Raw genomic sequence first — 14970 nt, 5'->3', positions numbered from 1 at the left:
CCGTCCAGCGTCCTCTTCACTCTCTACTTCTCACTCTGCCATCATGTCCATAAAGCTGCTGACTTGGTGTTTACCTGCCTGTCTTCTTCTGGTCCGTCCATAGACGCCTGTGGTACAGGAACCTCAGTTCTCAGCTTGGGCGACAGAACCTCTGAACCAGCAGAGTCCAGTCTAACAGTGAACACAGCAACAGAACCTCTGAATCAGCAGTGTCCAGTCTAACAGTGAACACGGCAACAGAACCTCTGAACCGGCAGTGTCCAGTCTAACAGTGAACACGGCGACAGAACCTCTGAACCGGCAGTGTCCAGTCTAACAGTGAACACAGCGACAGAACCTCTGAACCGGCAGTGTCCAGTCTAACAGTGAACACAGCGACAGAACCTCTGAACCAGCAGAGTCCAGTCTAACAGTGAACACAGCAACAGAACCTCTGAACCGGCAGTGTCCAGTCTAACAGTGAACACAGCAGCCTACCAAGGTTTTCTTCTTGCCGGGTTTGGCTCCTGGCATCCCGGGCCGAGTCAGCTGACATGCTGGACTGGTGACAGGTAAACACTGGACCTGACCTTCCTGTCCGTCCTCCTCCGGTCCAGCAGGGGGCGCTGTCCGCCGCTCCGCTCTCCTCCTGTCGCTCCTGTCGTCGACGCGGAACTCTGTGTGTGTTTACGTCCCGCTGTCTTTGTTCCACTAAAGCAGGACAATGTGCGCCGTGCAGCTGCTGCGGGTGTCGGTCCATGAGCGGATCAGCGCCGCCGCTGAAGACTTTCTGCTGCGGGTGGAAACAGCAGAAGAAGCGGCGGAACTCCCGGCGCTGAGAGCGCTGCTCACCGAGCGGCTAACGGCGGCTGCGGAGGAGATCGTCGGTCTGTTGGAGGAAACCGTGGCGGAGTACGAAGACAGAGTGGAGCGGTCAGAGCGGGAGATCTGCCGCCAGAGGAGGCTGCTCGAGGCCGTGCTGAAGCCCGAAGTGAAGCTGCACAGAGCAGGTCAGTCCCTGCCGCTGACCGGGGACACCCGGAGGTAGCATGCATGCTAACGGTAGCTAGCATCGGCCCAAACGAAGCTGAAGGTTCGGACCGAACCGAGACGGTCTGGGTCATCAAGTGAGCCGAAAAGAACGCTGGGAAAATTAGTTTAAACTGCAAATACTTTGATAGAAAACAAGAACTACAACTCCCATGAGCCCGAGACAACAGCGCCAGCAAGGCCTCATGGGAGAAGTAGTTTATTCTAACAGCCAGTGGTTCTGTTTGGTTCTGTCAGCTCAGATTATCTGCAAAAACACCAACAGAACTACTAGCAGAACCATGAACAGAACTACTAGCAGAACCATGAACAGAACCACCAACAGAGCCATGAACAGAACCATCAACAGAACCACCAACAGAACCATCAACAGAACCACCAACAGAACCATCAACAGAACCACCAACAGAACATTGTTTATTATTACTGACGTCATGTGACTGATCAGCTGTCACCTGCAGAGCTTCAGTCATTCAGTCCTCCACAACAGCTCATACAGTCCTGGAAAACCTGGAAGAGTCCTGGAGGAGTCCTGGAAGAGTCACACAAGCGTCCCTGAGGCAGCGAAGTAAATTTCCAGACATGAGAATTCTAAAATAAAACAGGAAACACGTGACCCAGGACAGGAAGAAGGTCGGTTCACCCTCCAGCAGGTACCAACTGGACCGGACTGCGACGTGGTTCTGACTCAGTTAGTCGTCTTCATGCAGCGGCCATGACAGTAGAGTTATCACGATACCAAAATGAGTAACCACGATACTATACCAGACAGAGTGTCACGATACTGTACCAGACAAAGTGTCACGATACTGTACCAGACAAAGTGTCACGATACTGTACCAGACAGAGTGTCACGATACTGTACCAGACTTCTGTACCAGACTAATGAACTGCAGTGTATTTGTACAAGTTATAAATACTTATTAATTACTTATAATGTTTGGAGCATGATAAACATAATACTGGTGAAGTAAGTATTAGACTGAAACAAATTAGTGTTGCCACTGACGCCAACGCCGCGGCAGACTCGGCGCTCGGGCCCGGTGCTTCTGCCATGGTGAGCGTGTTGTCTTGTGTTTGTGACTGTAAGCCGTGCACGTCTGGGCCAGACAGAACTTTAGCTTGTTGTTTGTTCTGAAGCGAGTTTCTATGGAAGCGGAGCTGTCTTCATGGAGTTCGTTCTTGCCGGCAGAAACAACGAACAGCCAATCAGCTAACAGACGGGCGGAGCCAGCGTGTGCAAACAGCCTATCATATCCCCGGACGTCACCAGTGACAGGCAAACAGCCAATCATTCAGCAGCTGTGGAGGTCAGTTGCCATGTTGGTTTGTTTACATGGAGTAGCATGCAGTGAGGGGCGGAAACTGCGGGGTACCATGGGTATCATGCAACTCTGCATGACAGATCGAGCCAAGCTGATCTCAGACCTGGTCCACCTTCCTCGTGGTTCTGTGGGTCGGTTCTGATGATGTTCTGTCTGGACCTGAGTTTGAGGTTTTACATGTTGTCAGGTCGATCTCAGTCGATTCATGAATGAACATGAACTTTTTGTTTTCTGTGTTTCAGTCTGTCCTGCAGAGGTTCCACCCAGTCTGGACCCAGCGGAACCAGCAGAACCACCACATATTAAAGAAGAACCAGAAGAACTCTGGACCAGCAGAGAGCAGCTTCAAGGAGTGGACGAGGTGAAGGAGGAGGAGGAGGAGGAGGAGGAAGAGGAGGAGGAACCTCAGTCCTCACAGCTCCATCACATGGAAACAGAACCTGATGGAGATGACCATGGAGGACCAGAACCAGACAGAACCTCAGATCCAGACCAACATTTACAACCACTCAGTGAAGACAATTCTCTGGACTCGACTGAGACCGACGACAGCGACTGTGATTGGACACGAGCGGACCAAATGGCGTCGGGTTTGGAGGATCAGAAAAGCGGTGAAGCCGCCGAGAGTGAGACGGGCTCGCCAACGAAGGAGCGGCCGTTCCCGTGTTCGTACTGCGGGAAAAGATTCAGCCTGAAGGGGAATCTGAACCGACACATACGGGACCACACCGGGGAGAGGCCGTTCCCGTGCACGGGCTGCGAGAAGTCCTTCAAAGACAGCGGGTCGCTGACGGCGCACATGCGCTGCCACACCGGCGAGCAGCCGTACAGCTGCCTGTTCTGCGGGAAGAACTTCAGCGGCAGAGGAAACATGACCCGACACATGCGGATCCACACGGGAGAGAAACCCTTCACGTGCTCCGTGTGCAGCAAGAGCTTCCACGTCAAAGAACACCTGAACCGACACATGAAGTACCACACGGGGGAGAAACCCTTCAGCTGCACCGTCTGCGGGAAAGGCTGCGCTCAGAAGACGGACCTGAAGAAACACATGCGGGTCCACACGGGGGAGAAACCCTTCAGCTGCCCCTTCTGCGGGAAGTGCTGCGCCGAGAAAGGAGACCTCACCAAACACATGCGTGTCCACACCGGAGAGAAACCCTTCAGCTGCACCGTGTGCGGGAAGAGCTGCGCCCAGAAGGGAAGTCTGAAGATCCACATGCGAGTGCACACGGGGGAGAAACCCTTCAGCTGCTCCGTGTGCGCCAAGCGCTTCACCGTCACCGGACACCTGAAGAGACACATGAAGCTGCACGCTGCCGAGGCCGCGGACACAGACAAGACGCAGCACGAAGCTAACGAAGCGACGAACGCGTCCTGATCAGTCAGGCGGGTCAGAGGTCAGAGGTGAAGCCCGCCCGGCCCGGGGTCCAGCTTTGGACCCGTCCAGACCAGGTGTTTCCATCAGAACAGCTGATCGTCTCGAAGTCACATGACTGAGCTGTTTCTGCACAGATCTCATGGCTGACTTCCTGTCTGTAACTTTCTGTCACTTCCTGTTTCCTGTTTGTGTTTCACACCTTTAGCTGAACTACAGGTGTGAGCGAGACATCGACCAATCAGAGGAGAGAACATTGTCCCCTGATGTTCAGTGACTTCCTGTGAGTCATCAGGATTTATTGATCCAAGGTCAGCTGATGGTGTGATGTCACAGACACACACACACACCTGTCAGCTGATGGTGTGATGTCACAGACACACACACCGGTCAGCTGATGGTGTGATGTCACAGACACACACACACACACCTGTCAGCTGATGGTGTGATGTCACACACACACACCTGTCAGCTGATGGTGTGATGTCACAGACACACACACCTGTCAGCTGATGGTGTGATGTCACACACACCTGTCAGCTGATGGATGATGTCAACAGGAAATAAAGTGACTGAGAATCTTTATTTTAAAATAAAGTATTTATGTTTGTTTGTCAACACGTCGATCAGGATTCAATAATTTAAAATCAAATTAAATCAAATTAAAGAAAATAGTTCTGTGCTTGTTGTTGTTGGGGTTCGTCCTCCGGTCCAGCAGGGATCACTGTTGGCGGTCTCTGGGTCTCCGGTTCCGTCCCCCTCGGTTCGGTTCTGTTCCACTAAAGCAGGACAATGTGCGCCGTGCAGCTGCTGCGGGTGTCGGTCCATGAGCGGATCAGCGCCGCCGCTGAAGACTTTCTGCTGCGGGTGGAAACAGCAGAAGAAGCGGCGGAACTCCCGGCGCTGAGAGCGCTGCTCACCGAGCGGCTAACGGCGGCTGCGGAGGAGATCGTCGGTCTGTTGGAGGAAACCGTGGCGGAGTACGAAGACAGAGTGGAGCGGTCAGAGCGGGAGATCTGCCGCCAGAGGAGGCTGCTCGAGGCCGTGCTGAAGCCCGAAGTGAAGCTGCACAGAGCAGGTCAGTCCCTGCCGCGGACCGGGGACACCCGGAGACCGGAGACCGGCAGGTTCCGGTCCAAACGGGTTTGTTGGTGTTGACGTTAAACCGGAAGCTGGAAGCTCCGAGGCAGCTAAGCTAACGGGGCTAACTGCTACATGTTAGCACGACCTGTCTGTCTGTTTACCTGTCTGTCTGTCTGTCTGTTTACCTGTCTGTCTGTTTATCTGTCTGTCTGTCTGTCTGTTTACCTGTCTGTCTGTTTACCTGTCTGTCTGTCTGTCCGTTTACCTGTCTGTCTGTTTACCTGTCTGTCTGTTTATCTGTCTGTCTGTCTGTCTGTTTATCTGTCTGTCTGTCTGTTTACCTGTCTGTCTGTCTGTCTGTCTGTCTGTCTCTCCTCAGTCGCTCAGCTTCACGTTGTTACTGATTAACCAGCAGAGTTCTGTTGAATGTGGGTTCATTCAGACACACACACACACACACACACACACACACACACACACACACACCTGGTGTGAAAATGTTGCAGAACTTGTTCTGTGAATAGTTTGTTGATCTGAAGCTCAGTTCTGATCCTGTGAATAAAAATCATTAATTAATATAATTTAAAATAACCAGTCCAAGCCCCGCCCACTTCAAGACATCCGGCCCACTTCCGGAGTAGGCCCCGCCCCTTCCGCCTCCAGTGTTAGACGTTAATTATGTTTGTGTGTCTGTCTCCTGCAGACGGCCAGCAGCTGACGGCGAGTCAAGAAGAGGTTCTCCCCACTCCGGACCAGGAGGACCCAGCAGAACCTCCACACATTAAAGAGGAGCAGGAGGAGCAGGAGGAGCAGGAGGAGGAGTGGAGCAGCACAGAGCAGCTTCCAGGTCTGGATGACGCTGCTGTCATCAAGAGTGAAGACGATGAAGAGAAACCTCAGTCCTCACAGCTTCACCACATGGAAACAGAAGCTGACGGAGAACCAGAACCCGACAGAACCTCAGATCCAGAACAACATTTAACAGCTGACACTGATGAGAAGACATCAGACCTGTGTGTTGCTGAGATCGAGGTCAGCTGTGATGACTGGGTGGAGAGCAGAGCTCCGTCAGGTGAGAGACCGTTCAGTAAACATGGAGGCGGGAAACCGTTCAGCTGCTCTGTGTGCGGGAAGAAATACACAATCTACAAATACCTGATCCAACACATGAGCGCGCACAGCGGGGAGAAACCAGGCAGCTGCACCGCGGAGTGCGACAAAAGACTCTGCTACAGCCACCGACTGAAGAGCGACGCAGGACGCCTCACTGAACAGAACCTGTTCAGCTGCTCCGTGTGCGCTCGCAAGTTCACGCAGCGGGGCTACCTGACCCAACACATGGCTCGCCACACGGGGAAGGTCCGCTTCCGCTGCTGCGTTTGTGACAAAAGATTCGCCTGGCGACATGAACTCAAGAGCCACGAGTGTTTCAGCCAGTCATCACAGACCGAGGAGGACGGAGAGGCGTCACCTCCAACCAGCAGCTCCACCAAACAGACAGAGACAGGAGCTGATGGAGGATCCGATTCTGATGACAAGACTTCAGACTCTTCAGAACCAGAGATGGAGACCAGAGGGCCTCCGTCAGGTGTGAACATTGCGTCTGATAAGAAGTCGTTCATCTGCTCCGAGTGCGGGAAAACATTCTGCGGTGAAGAAAATCTGCAGATGCACAAGCGGACGCACGCAGGCGAGAAACTGTCCGGCTGCTCCTTCTGTGAGAACGGCCTCACGCAGACCGACCACACGGGCGTCCACGCGGACGAGAAAAGATTCCTCTACTGCGTCTGCGGCAAAAGATTTGCGTGGCGTTACAACCTGAAGAAACACTGGTGTGTCAGCAAGCCGTCACAGCTTGAACCGGGCCGAACCGACGAGGCCAGGCCTCGAACACGTGGCTCAACCGCTTCAGACTTCTCTAATCTTCAGACTGAAGTCCAGGAATCAGGTCTCAAAGATAATGACGACGCAGAGAGACCGTTCAGCTGCTCTCGGTGCGAGAAAAGATTCCGGCGTAAGAAAAACCTGCAGGAGCACCTGAGGATCCACACCGGAGAGAAACCGTACGGTTGTTCGGTGTGTATGAAGTACTTCTCGTGCAGCGGCTCGTTACGGAAACACCTGAGGATCCACACCGGAGAGAAACCCTTCAGCTGCTCCGTGTGCGGCAACCGCTTCACCGAAAGTGGACACCTGAAGGTTCACATGAGGACGCACACGGGAGAGAAACCCTTCAGCTGCTCCGTGTGCGGGAAAAGTTTCACCTGGAGGCAAAGTTTTAATAATCACATGAAATATCACAGGCAGACGGACAGAGACACGATGTGACCGACCGAGTCAGTGTTCACGTAACAGAGACGACTCTTCCACCCGGCGTGTCCTCTGCAGGTCAAAGCTGAAACAAACGGCTGGCTTCACGTCATCACGTCTCATCAGCTGCAGCTTCATCATGATGAACACCGACTGTAAAATAATGTACAGACACATGATGTCATATCCTGGTTCATGACTCATTACTGATCTCATGTTTCCTGTCTCACATCAATCAGCTGATAATTAAAGATCAAAGACCATCGTTGGTGTCCGTAAAGTTTCTTTGTTCAAAGCTCAGTCTGCAGCACAACCTCTGAACAACGTTAGATTAACGTTACATTGTGTCCAACCTGAACAGCTGATTGATGACATCATCAACGGTAAATGGACAGTACTTATATTTCTCCTTTCTAGTTTTCCGACCACTCAAAGCGCTTTACAGGACATATCTCGTTCACACACACACACACACACACACACACACACACACAGTTCGGGTTCAGTTTCTTGCTTCGGGGTCTTAGGACACTTCGACATTGATTGGAGGGCATCGAACCGCCGATCTTCTGATGAGTGGACGACCTGATGATGTAAAATTCATGGAGTTTATAAGCCCACACAATCTAACCTGAACGTTACTCTAACGTTAGTCTAACATTAACTCTGTTGATCATCTTTGTTTTCTTCCACGGCTGCATCACGCTGTGTTTGTGGAAACAGAGAGAGTGGACTGAGCAGAGAACGTACAGAGAACGTACAGAGAACGAGCAGAGAACGCGCTGACTGTACTGTTGTAGTTGCTTCTTTACAGACTTGTTTGTCAGTTTAACGTTTTCTGGTCGTTTGAAGGACTTCAGAGTTTACTACAAACAAAATTAAATCAAACTAAATTAATTTAAACTAAATAAACTTAATGAATTGAAGTAAGTTAAACGTGTTCTGTGTGAAGCTCCGGCACAACACTGCGCCTCCACTCCACACTTTACAGTAATGTTGCCATGGTAATGTGACATCATTAATCTACATATTTGTTTCAGCGTATTGAAGCGCACCTGATGACGAGCTGTGACCGTGGAGGCCTGCTATTGGCTGAGCTGCTTCCTGTCATCAGACTGTTGGACAGACAAGAGCGGTCAGTGTTCATTAAACATTTATTAATGAACCATGTGACCTCTGTTACATCATCAGATTCAACGTGTTCATGCAGCAGATCTGACTGTTCACGTCCAGCAGGGGGCGCTCTGTCTGTGAGCTGTCCTGAGCGACCAAACAGCTGAGTCATGTTTCATCGTAAACTGTCAAACAGCCGAGTCATGTTTCATCATAAACAGTCAAACAGCTGAGTCGTGTTTTATTGTGAACAGTCAAACAGCCAAGTCATGTTTTATTTTAAACAGTCAAACAGCCGAGTCATGTTTTATTGTGAACAGTCAAACAGCCGAGTCGTGTTTTATTTTAAACAGTCAAACAGCTGAGTCATGTTTTATTGTGAACAGTCAAACAGCTGAGTCGTGTTTTATTTTAAACAGTCAAACAGCTGAGTCATGTTTCATCATAAACAGTCAAACAGCCGAGTCATGTTTCATCATAAACTGTCAAACAGCTGAGTCATGTTTTATTTTAAACTGTCAAACAGCTGAGTCATGTTTTATTTTAAACTGTCAAACAGCTGAGTCATGTTTCATGTTTGACGGACACATCTTTTATTTTACCTGTTTGTGATGTCACTGCTGAAGTTCAAGTGTAACATGGCTGATTCTCCGCCTGTCTCTGTCTGTCTCCATCTGTCTCCGTCCTCGTCCATCACTGTGTCCACCCTGTCTGTCCTGTCTACAGTCAGTGTACTGTGAGTGTCGGACACGTCTCCACCAGCTCTGAGCTGAAGAGGTCGAGGTGAGTTCATGACGGGCGCTACAGCAGAAAGTACACAGGGTACTACATAGAGTACTACATACAGAGTACACAGAGAACTACATAAAGTACAAATCATGGAGGATTGAGTCGCTGACAGTCACCCCCTGCTGGTCTTTACCTGTGAGATCAAACACAGGTGTGGTTTTTATGGAGCAGTTTCTTATTGAAGCCTTTCCCGCACACGCTGCACTTGTAGAGTTTCTCTCCGGTGTGGATGGTCTTGTGCTCCGTCAGGTGAACGTTCTGCTTGAAGCCTTTCCCGCACACGGAGCAGCTGAAGGGTTTCTCCCCCGTGTGGATCCTCATGTGAGTCTTCAGGTTTCCTTTCAGGCTGAACATTTTCCCGCACTCGCTGCAGCTGAACGTCTCTTTGGCGGGAACTTTTTTCTCTGCCTGGCTCGGCCGGGGCTGTGACGACTCGCCAACACACTTGTGTGTTTTGAGCTGCGTGTACCACGTGAAACGTTTATCACACGCGGTGCAGCTGAAGCGTTTCTCCTCCGTGTGCACCGACATGTGCAGTGTCATGCGGCGCTTATGAGCGAAACGTTTGTCGCAGAAGGGGCAGCTGAAAGGTTTCTCCCCCGTGTGGATCCTCATGTGGAGCTGCAGAGTTCCCTTCTGACTGAAGCTCTTCCCGCAGAAGGAGCACTCAAAGGGTTTCTCTCCGGTGTGTATCCTCATGTGAGCCAGGATATTCCCGCTGCAGCTGAAGCGTTTCTGACAGACGGAGCAGCTGAACGGTTTCTCTCCCGTGTGCGTCCTCATGTGACTCATCAGGTGGTCGCGGCGGCAGAACGTTCGGCTGCACTCGGAGCAGCGATACGACTCTTTGATCAAGCCGTCGTCGCCGACTTCAGGCTCAGCTGGAGGGTTATCATCACTGACTGGGTCTGGAGGTCTGTCTGGTTCTGATTCTGTGTGAATGTCCTTGCTGATGGAGTCGCTGACGTTGCGGTTGCAGCGTTTCTTCCCCGTGTGGATCCTCATGTGTCGGCTGACGTCGCCGCTGTACCTGAAGCGTTTGTGACACACGGAGCAGCTGAAGGGTTTCTCTCCCGTGTGCAGCCTCATGTGACTGATGGAGTTTCCCTTCTGAGAGAACCTTTTCCCGCAGAAGGAGCAGCTGAAGGGTTTCTCCCCCGTGTGGATCCTCATGTGCGCATTCAGGTGTGGCTTGCGGCCGAACCTTTGGCCACATTCTGAACAGCTGAACGACCTCTCCACGGCCAGGAGGCTCCTCATGGAGCTGAGTGCTGACGGAGATTCGCGGCTCTCCTCCCACTCTCCATCACTGACCTCCGTCTCAGACGAGTCTTCAGTCTCTAAACGTCGGTCTGGATCTGAGGTTCTGTCTGGTTCTGGTCCTCCACAGTCCTCTCCATCATCTTCTGTTTCCATGTGATGAAGCTGTGAGGACTGAGGTTTATCTTCATCATCATCTTCACTCTTCACAGGGACAGGAAATGATGTCACCTCCCCCTGACCGCTCCATGCCTCCTCCTGCTCCTCTTTTATGTGTGGAGGTTCTACTGGATCCGGACCGGGGCTCCACTCCTGCTGCTCTTCTTCACCGACGATCACTTTGCGGACGTCTGAAGGCAGAGCTGGAACAGACAGAGAGCCTCATTAATGAAATGACCAACGTTTTGATTGACAGCACGGAGAAGTGCCCATATATGGAGAGAGTGTGGAGCCGGCAGGCGGTCCTGTCCAGTCCAGTCCGGTCTCAGAAACTAAAATCAGTTTTTAAACATTAGAGTGGAAGCAGGAACAGAACCTGGATCAGATCTGAAAATCCTAATTTGTCCATAGGACTCTATACGATCAGAGCAGCCGACCCCTGTGGACGTCAGACAGACTGCACAGCCTGAAGATAGGTCGGTCAGGACCTGAACCTCAGAACCTGCTCCGTGGTTCTGAGTGATTCTCAGTGATTAGTTGCCTCTGAATCTTTGACCAATCAACTCACACTTCTTACAAGTCACATGACCAATCAGTAACTCATTGCAGTAACTGTAAAAACACTAACACTGTAACAACAACACTGTAACAACACTCTAACAACACTGTAACAACACTATAACAACACTATAACAACACTATAACAACACTATAACAACACTGTAACAACACTGTAACAACACTATAACAACATTGTAACGCTGTAACAACACTGTAACAACACTGTAACGCTGTAACAACAACACTGTAACGCTGTAACAACAACACTAACGCTGTAACAACACTAACGCTGTAACAACACTGTAATAACACTGTAACAACACTGTAACAACAACACTGTAACAACAACACTGTAACAACACTAACGCTGTAACAACACTAACGCTGTAACAACGACACTGTAACGACGCTGTAACGACACTGTAACAACACTGTAACACTGTAACGACACTGTAACGACACTGTAACAACACTAACACTGTAACGACACTGTAACAACGCTGTAACGACACTGTAACGACACTGTAACACTAACAACACTAACACTGTAACGACGCTGTAACGACACTGTAACAACACTAACACTGTAACGACGCTGTAACGACACTGTAACACTGTAACAACACTAACACTGTAACAACGCTGTAACGACACTGTAACGACACTGTAACACTGTAACAACACTAACACTGTAACGACGCTGTAACGACGCTGTAACGACACTGTAACAACACTGTAACACTGTAACAACACTAACACTGTAACGACGCTGTAACGACACTGTAACGACACTGTAACAACACTGTAACGACACTGTAACAACAACACTGTAACAACACTAACGCTGTAACAACACTAACGCTGTAACAACGACACTGTAACGACGCTGTAACGACACTCTAACAACACTGTAACAACACTGTAACAACACTCTAACAACACTCTAACAATATTGTAACGCTGTAACAACATTGTAACGCTGTAACAACACTGTAACGCTGTAACAACAACACTGTAACGCTGTAACAACAACACTAACGCTGTAACAACACTGTAACAACACTAACGCTGTAACAACACTGTAACAACACTGTAACAACACTGTAACAACACTGTAACAACACTAACGCTGTAACAACGACACTGTAACGACGCTGTAACGACACTGTAACAACACTGTAACACTGTAACGACACTGTAACGACACTGTAACAACACTAACACTGTAACGACACTGTAACGACACTGTAACGACACTGTAACGACACTGTAACACTGTAACAACACTAACACTGTAACGACGCTGTAACGACACTGTAACAACACTAACACTGTAACGACGCTGTAACGACACTGTAACACTGTAACAACACTAACACTGTAACAACGCTGTAACGACACTGTAACGACACTGTAACACTGTAACAACACTAACACTGTAACGACGCTGTAACGACACTGTAACGACACTGTAACACTGTAACAACACTAACACTGTAACGACGCTGTAACGACACTGTAACACTGTAACAACACTAACACTGTAACAACACTGTAACGACACTGTAACGACACTGTAACACTGTAACAACACTAACACTGTAACGACGCTGTAACGACACTGTAACGACACTGTAACACTGTAACAACACTAACACTGTAACGACGCTGTAACGACGCTGTAACGACACTGTAACGACACTGTAACGACACTGTAACGACACTGTAACACTGTAACAACACTAACACTGTAACGACGCTGTAACGACGCTGTAACGACACTGTAACGACACTGTAACGACACTGTAACAACACTGTAACACTGTAACAACACTAACACTGTAACGACGCTGTAACAACACTGTAACAACACTAACACTGTAACGACACTGTAACAACGACGCTGTAACAACACTGTAACAACACTAACACTGTAACGATACTGTAACAACGACACTGTAACGACGCTGTAACACTGTAACAACACTGTAACAACACTGTAACGACGCTGTAACGACACTGTAACGACACTGTAACGACACTAACACTGTAACAACGACACTGTAACAACGACACTGTAACAACGCTGTAACGACACTGTAACGCCCTGACTGACTGTAATAAACAGGCTGAATATTCACAGGGAGTGTCTCAAGGTTTAACAATGATCTGAGTTGGACCCTCGGGCCGGGTCGGTGTCAGCAGTACTGGGCCGCTGTGGTTCAGAGCTGAGTCGTGATCTGCGAGGTCTGGATCCTCTGCAGAGATTGGGTCAGCAGCTCAGAGCAGAACCTGAAGCTGATTCTGCTGAGTCAGCTGAGGTGGAGAACCTGCCACGACCCGACCCACCCGACCCGGACCAGAAGAGTGAGGAGGAACAGGAAGTAAACTGAGCTGCAGCAGGAAGTGAGAGCTAACGTGACCATGATGCTTTTATTTTGGTAGTCTGCTGACTTGTAATGTAGCATTTCCAGTGTAATCTGATTACTCTGCTGTACTCACGCAGCTCCGTTAATTAACGTTAATGAGGACTCCTCGCGTGCACGAGGCGCGCTCCCGGCGCCTCTTTTAGCAGCAGCTAGCTGTGTGATGTTAGCTTAGCACCGTTAGCGGAGCCGCGCAGTCAAAGCACCGACCTTCCGCTCGGAGCTTCGCTTCCGGTTTCAGAGCCACGTCCAGCCGGTTCCGGTGTCGGTCCATCTCCATTTAACTCGAACTGACGGCGGGTTTGGTTCCGATTTACCGAGCAGCTTCGCTCCGAACACATCACATCGTTACGGCGGGGCAGAGACGAGTACTTCCGGGACCAGTTTCAAAATAAAAGCCTGTTTGGTGACCAAATGATGCGTTCATGGACACCTGTCCACTCTGCATGCGACAGTTCAAATCCCCTCTCAGGTGTCCCTCCTCTCCTCTCACCTCCTCTCCTCTCCTCTCCTCTCCTCTCACCTCCTCTTCTCCCCTCCTCTCCTCACCTCCTCTTCTCCCCTCCTCTCCTCACCTCCTCTTCTCCTCTCCTCACCTCACCTCTCCTCCTCCTCCTCTCCTCTCCTCACCTCCTCTCCTCCTCCTCTCCTCACCTCCTCTCCTCCTCCTCCTCACAAGGTGGGTAAATCTAGTAAAGGGGCAAGCTGAGTACAGGTGGACAATGAGACAGGTAATCGAGTACAGGTCCGGCAAAGCAGAGTAGGTTGTGACAGAGTAAATCGGTTGTACACAGGATCGGAACGCGGTACAGGTGCAATGCTTGAGACGGTTGGACAGGAATAACAGGTAGTAATCAGGGGACATGGAACAACGTCCAAGGGTGGCAAGCGGAGTAAGGTCTAGGTGCAATGAGTAACAGAAACAAGATATGGAACAGAGGACAGGGGCAAGCGTGAGGTACAGGTGGTAAACAGAGTAACAGGTGTAAATCTGAGTACAGGTGTAATCTGAGTACAAGGTGGGTACAGAGTACAGGTGTAACAGAGTACAGGTTGTAATCTGAGTACAGTTGTAATCAGATTACTCTAAGTAAAACATTACACTTCAGAACAAAATGAAACAGAAGCTAACGAGCTAGCTGCGGCTAACAGGCAGTGGGCGGGGCTTGAGCTAACGTTAGCTTAAGCATCAGTCAGCGGGGCGGCGCGGTGGACTGACCCTGGCTCCGCGGCCTGTTTTCCCGGGGCTCCTTCAGCTCCTTCTGCTCATCAGCTCCTCACAGCAGCCTCCGCCTGCCGCTCCAGCTCCGTCTCGTATCCGGAAACCAACGCGTCGAAGTGTCCAATCAGGTCACGTCTCGTGGCCGTCCAACAGCCGCCCGTTTGAACGAACCGGTCAGATTCGGGAAGTTCGGACATTTCCACCGAGCCAAGAGTCACAGGCGACCAGACACGACCAGAACCGACCCGACCCGAAACCGTGACCCGGCAGGGTCCAGCTTGCCGTTTAGCATGCTATCTATCCGACAACTGTTGT

The 14970-nt window shown here is 50.4% G+C and overlaps 3 protein-coding genes across 8 annotated transcripts in view; 2 read left to right on the top strand and 1 right to left on the bottom strand.

Moving 5' to 3' along the window:
• Nucleotides 1-576: 576 nt before the first annotated feature.
• LOC109141925 (zinc finger protein 32-like) lies at nt 577-4112 on the top strand. The gene is made up of 2 exons (XM_027286647.1): nt 577-989; nt 2597-4112. Exons 1-2 carry the CDS (start codon nt 704-706, stop codon nt 3733-3735), a joined length of 1425 nt encoding a protein of 474 aa, XP_027142448.1. The 5' UTR covers nt 577-703; the 3' UTR covers nt 3736-4112.
• A 57-nt stretch (nt 4113-4169) lies between these two features.
• LOC113744041 (zinc finger protein 845-like) overlaps nt 4170-14970 on the top strand; it is a 28057-nt gene continuing 17256 nt past the window's right edge. Inside the window, exon 1 of the mRNA XM_027287006.1 lies at nt 4170-4810. Within this exon, the coding sequence (XP_027142807.1) occupies nt 4525-4810 (286 nt within the window). The 5' untranslated portion in view covers nt 4170-4524. The remainder of the gene's footprint in view (nt 4811-14970) is intronic.
• LOC104939468 (gastrula zinc finger protein XlCGF57.1) lies at nt 7233-13944 on the bottom strand. Of its 6 annotated transcripts, none has more exons than XR_003463535.1 (4): nt 13644-13944; nt 8841-10649; nt 8181-8240; nt 7233-7710 (listed from the first exon to the last, which is right to left on the bottom strand). XR_003463535.1 is itself a non-coding variant. In XM_027286641.1 (3 exons), the coding sequence occupies exons 1-2, from the start codon at nt 13711-13713 to the stop codon at nt 9169-9171; spliced, it is 1551 nt and encodes a 516-aa protein (XP_027142442.1). In that variant the 5' UTR covers nt 13714-13944; the 3' UTR covers nt 7233-8240; nt 9161-9168. The 6 variants fall into 6 exon arrangements, 3 of the variants coding, with proteins under 3 accessions (XP_027142442.1, XP_010754318.3, XP_027142443.1); XR_003463536.1 differs by having other exon boundaries at nt 9161-10649; XR_797733.3 differs by having other exon boundaries at nt 7233-8240.

Source organism: Larimichthys crocea, chromosome XIII (genome assembly GCF_000972845.2).
Source record: "Larimichthys crocea isolate SSNF chromosome XIII, L_crocea_2.0, whole genome shotgun sequence".
Taxonomy (NCBI): Eukaryota; Metazoa; Chordata; class Actinopteri; family Sciaenidae; genus Larimichthys; species Larimichthys crocea.
Note: the sequence above shows the minus strand (reverse complement) of the source record. Positions and strands in the feature narration are given on the sequence as shown.

Bases quoted from the DNA above. Each gene is read 5' to 3' on its own strand.
- LOC109141925 (XM_027286647.1), top strand. From the start codon at position 704: ATGTGCGCCGTGCAGCTGCTGCGGGTGTCGGTCCATGAGCGGATCAGC. The intron at 990-2,596 runs GTCAGTCCCTGC...TCTGTGTTTCAG, and splicing joins AGTGAAGCTGCACAGAGCAG to TCTGTCCTGCAGAGGTTCCA.
- LOC104939468 (XM_027286641.1), bottom strand. From the start codon at position 13,713: ATGGAGATGGACCGACACCGGAACCGGCTGGACGTGGCTCTGAAACCG. The intron at 10,650-13,643 runs GTCGGTGCTTTG...TGTCTGTTCCAG, and splicing joins AGCGAAGCTCCGAGCGGAAG to CTCTGCCTTCAGACGTCCGC.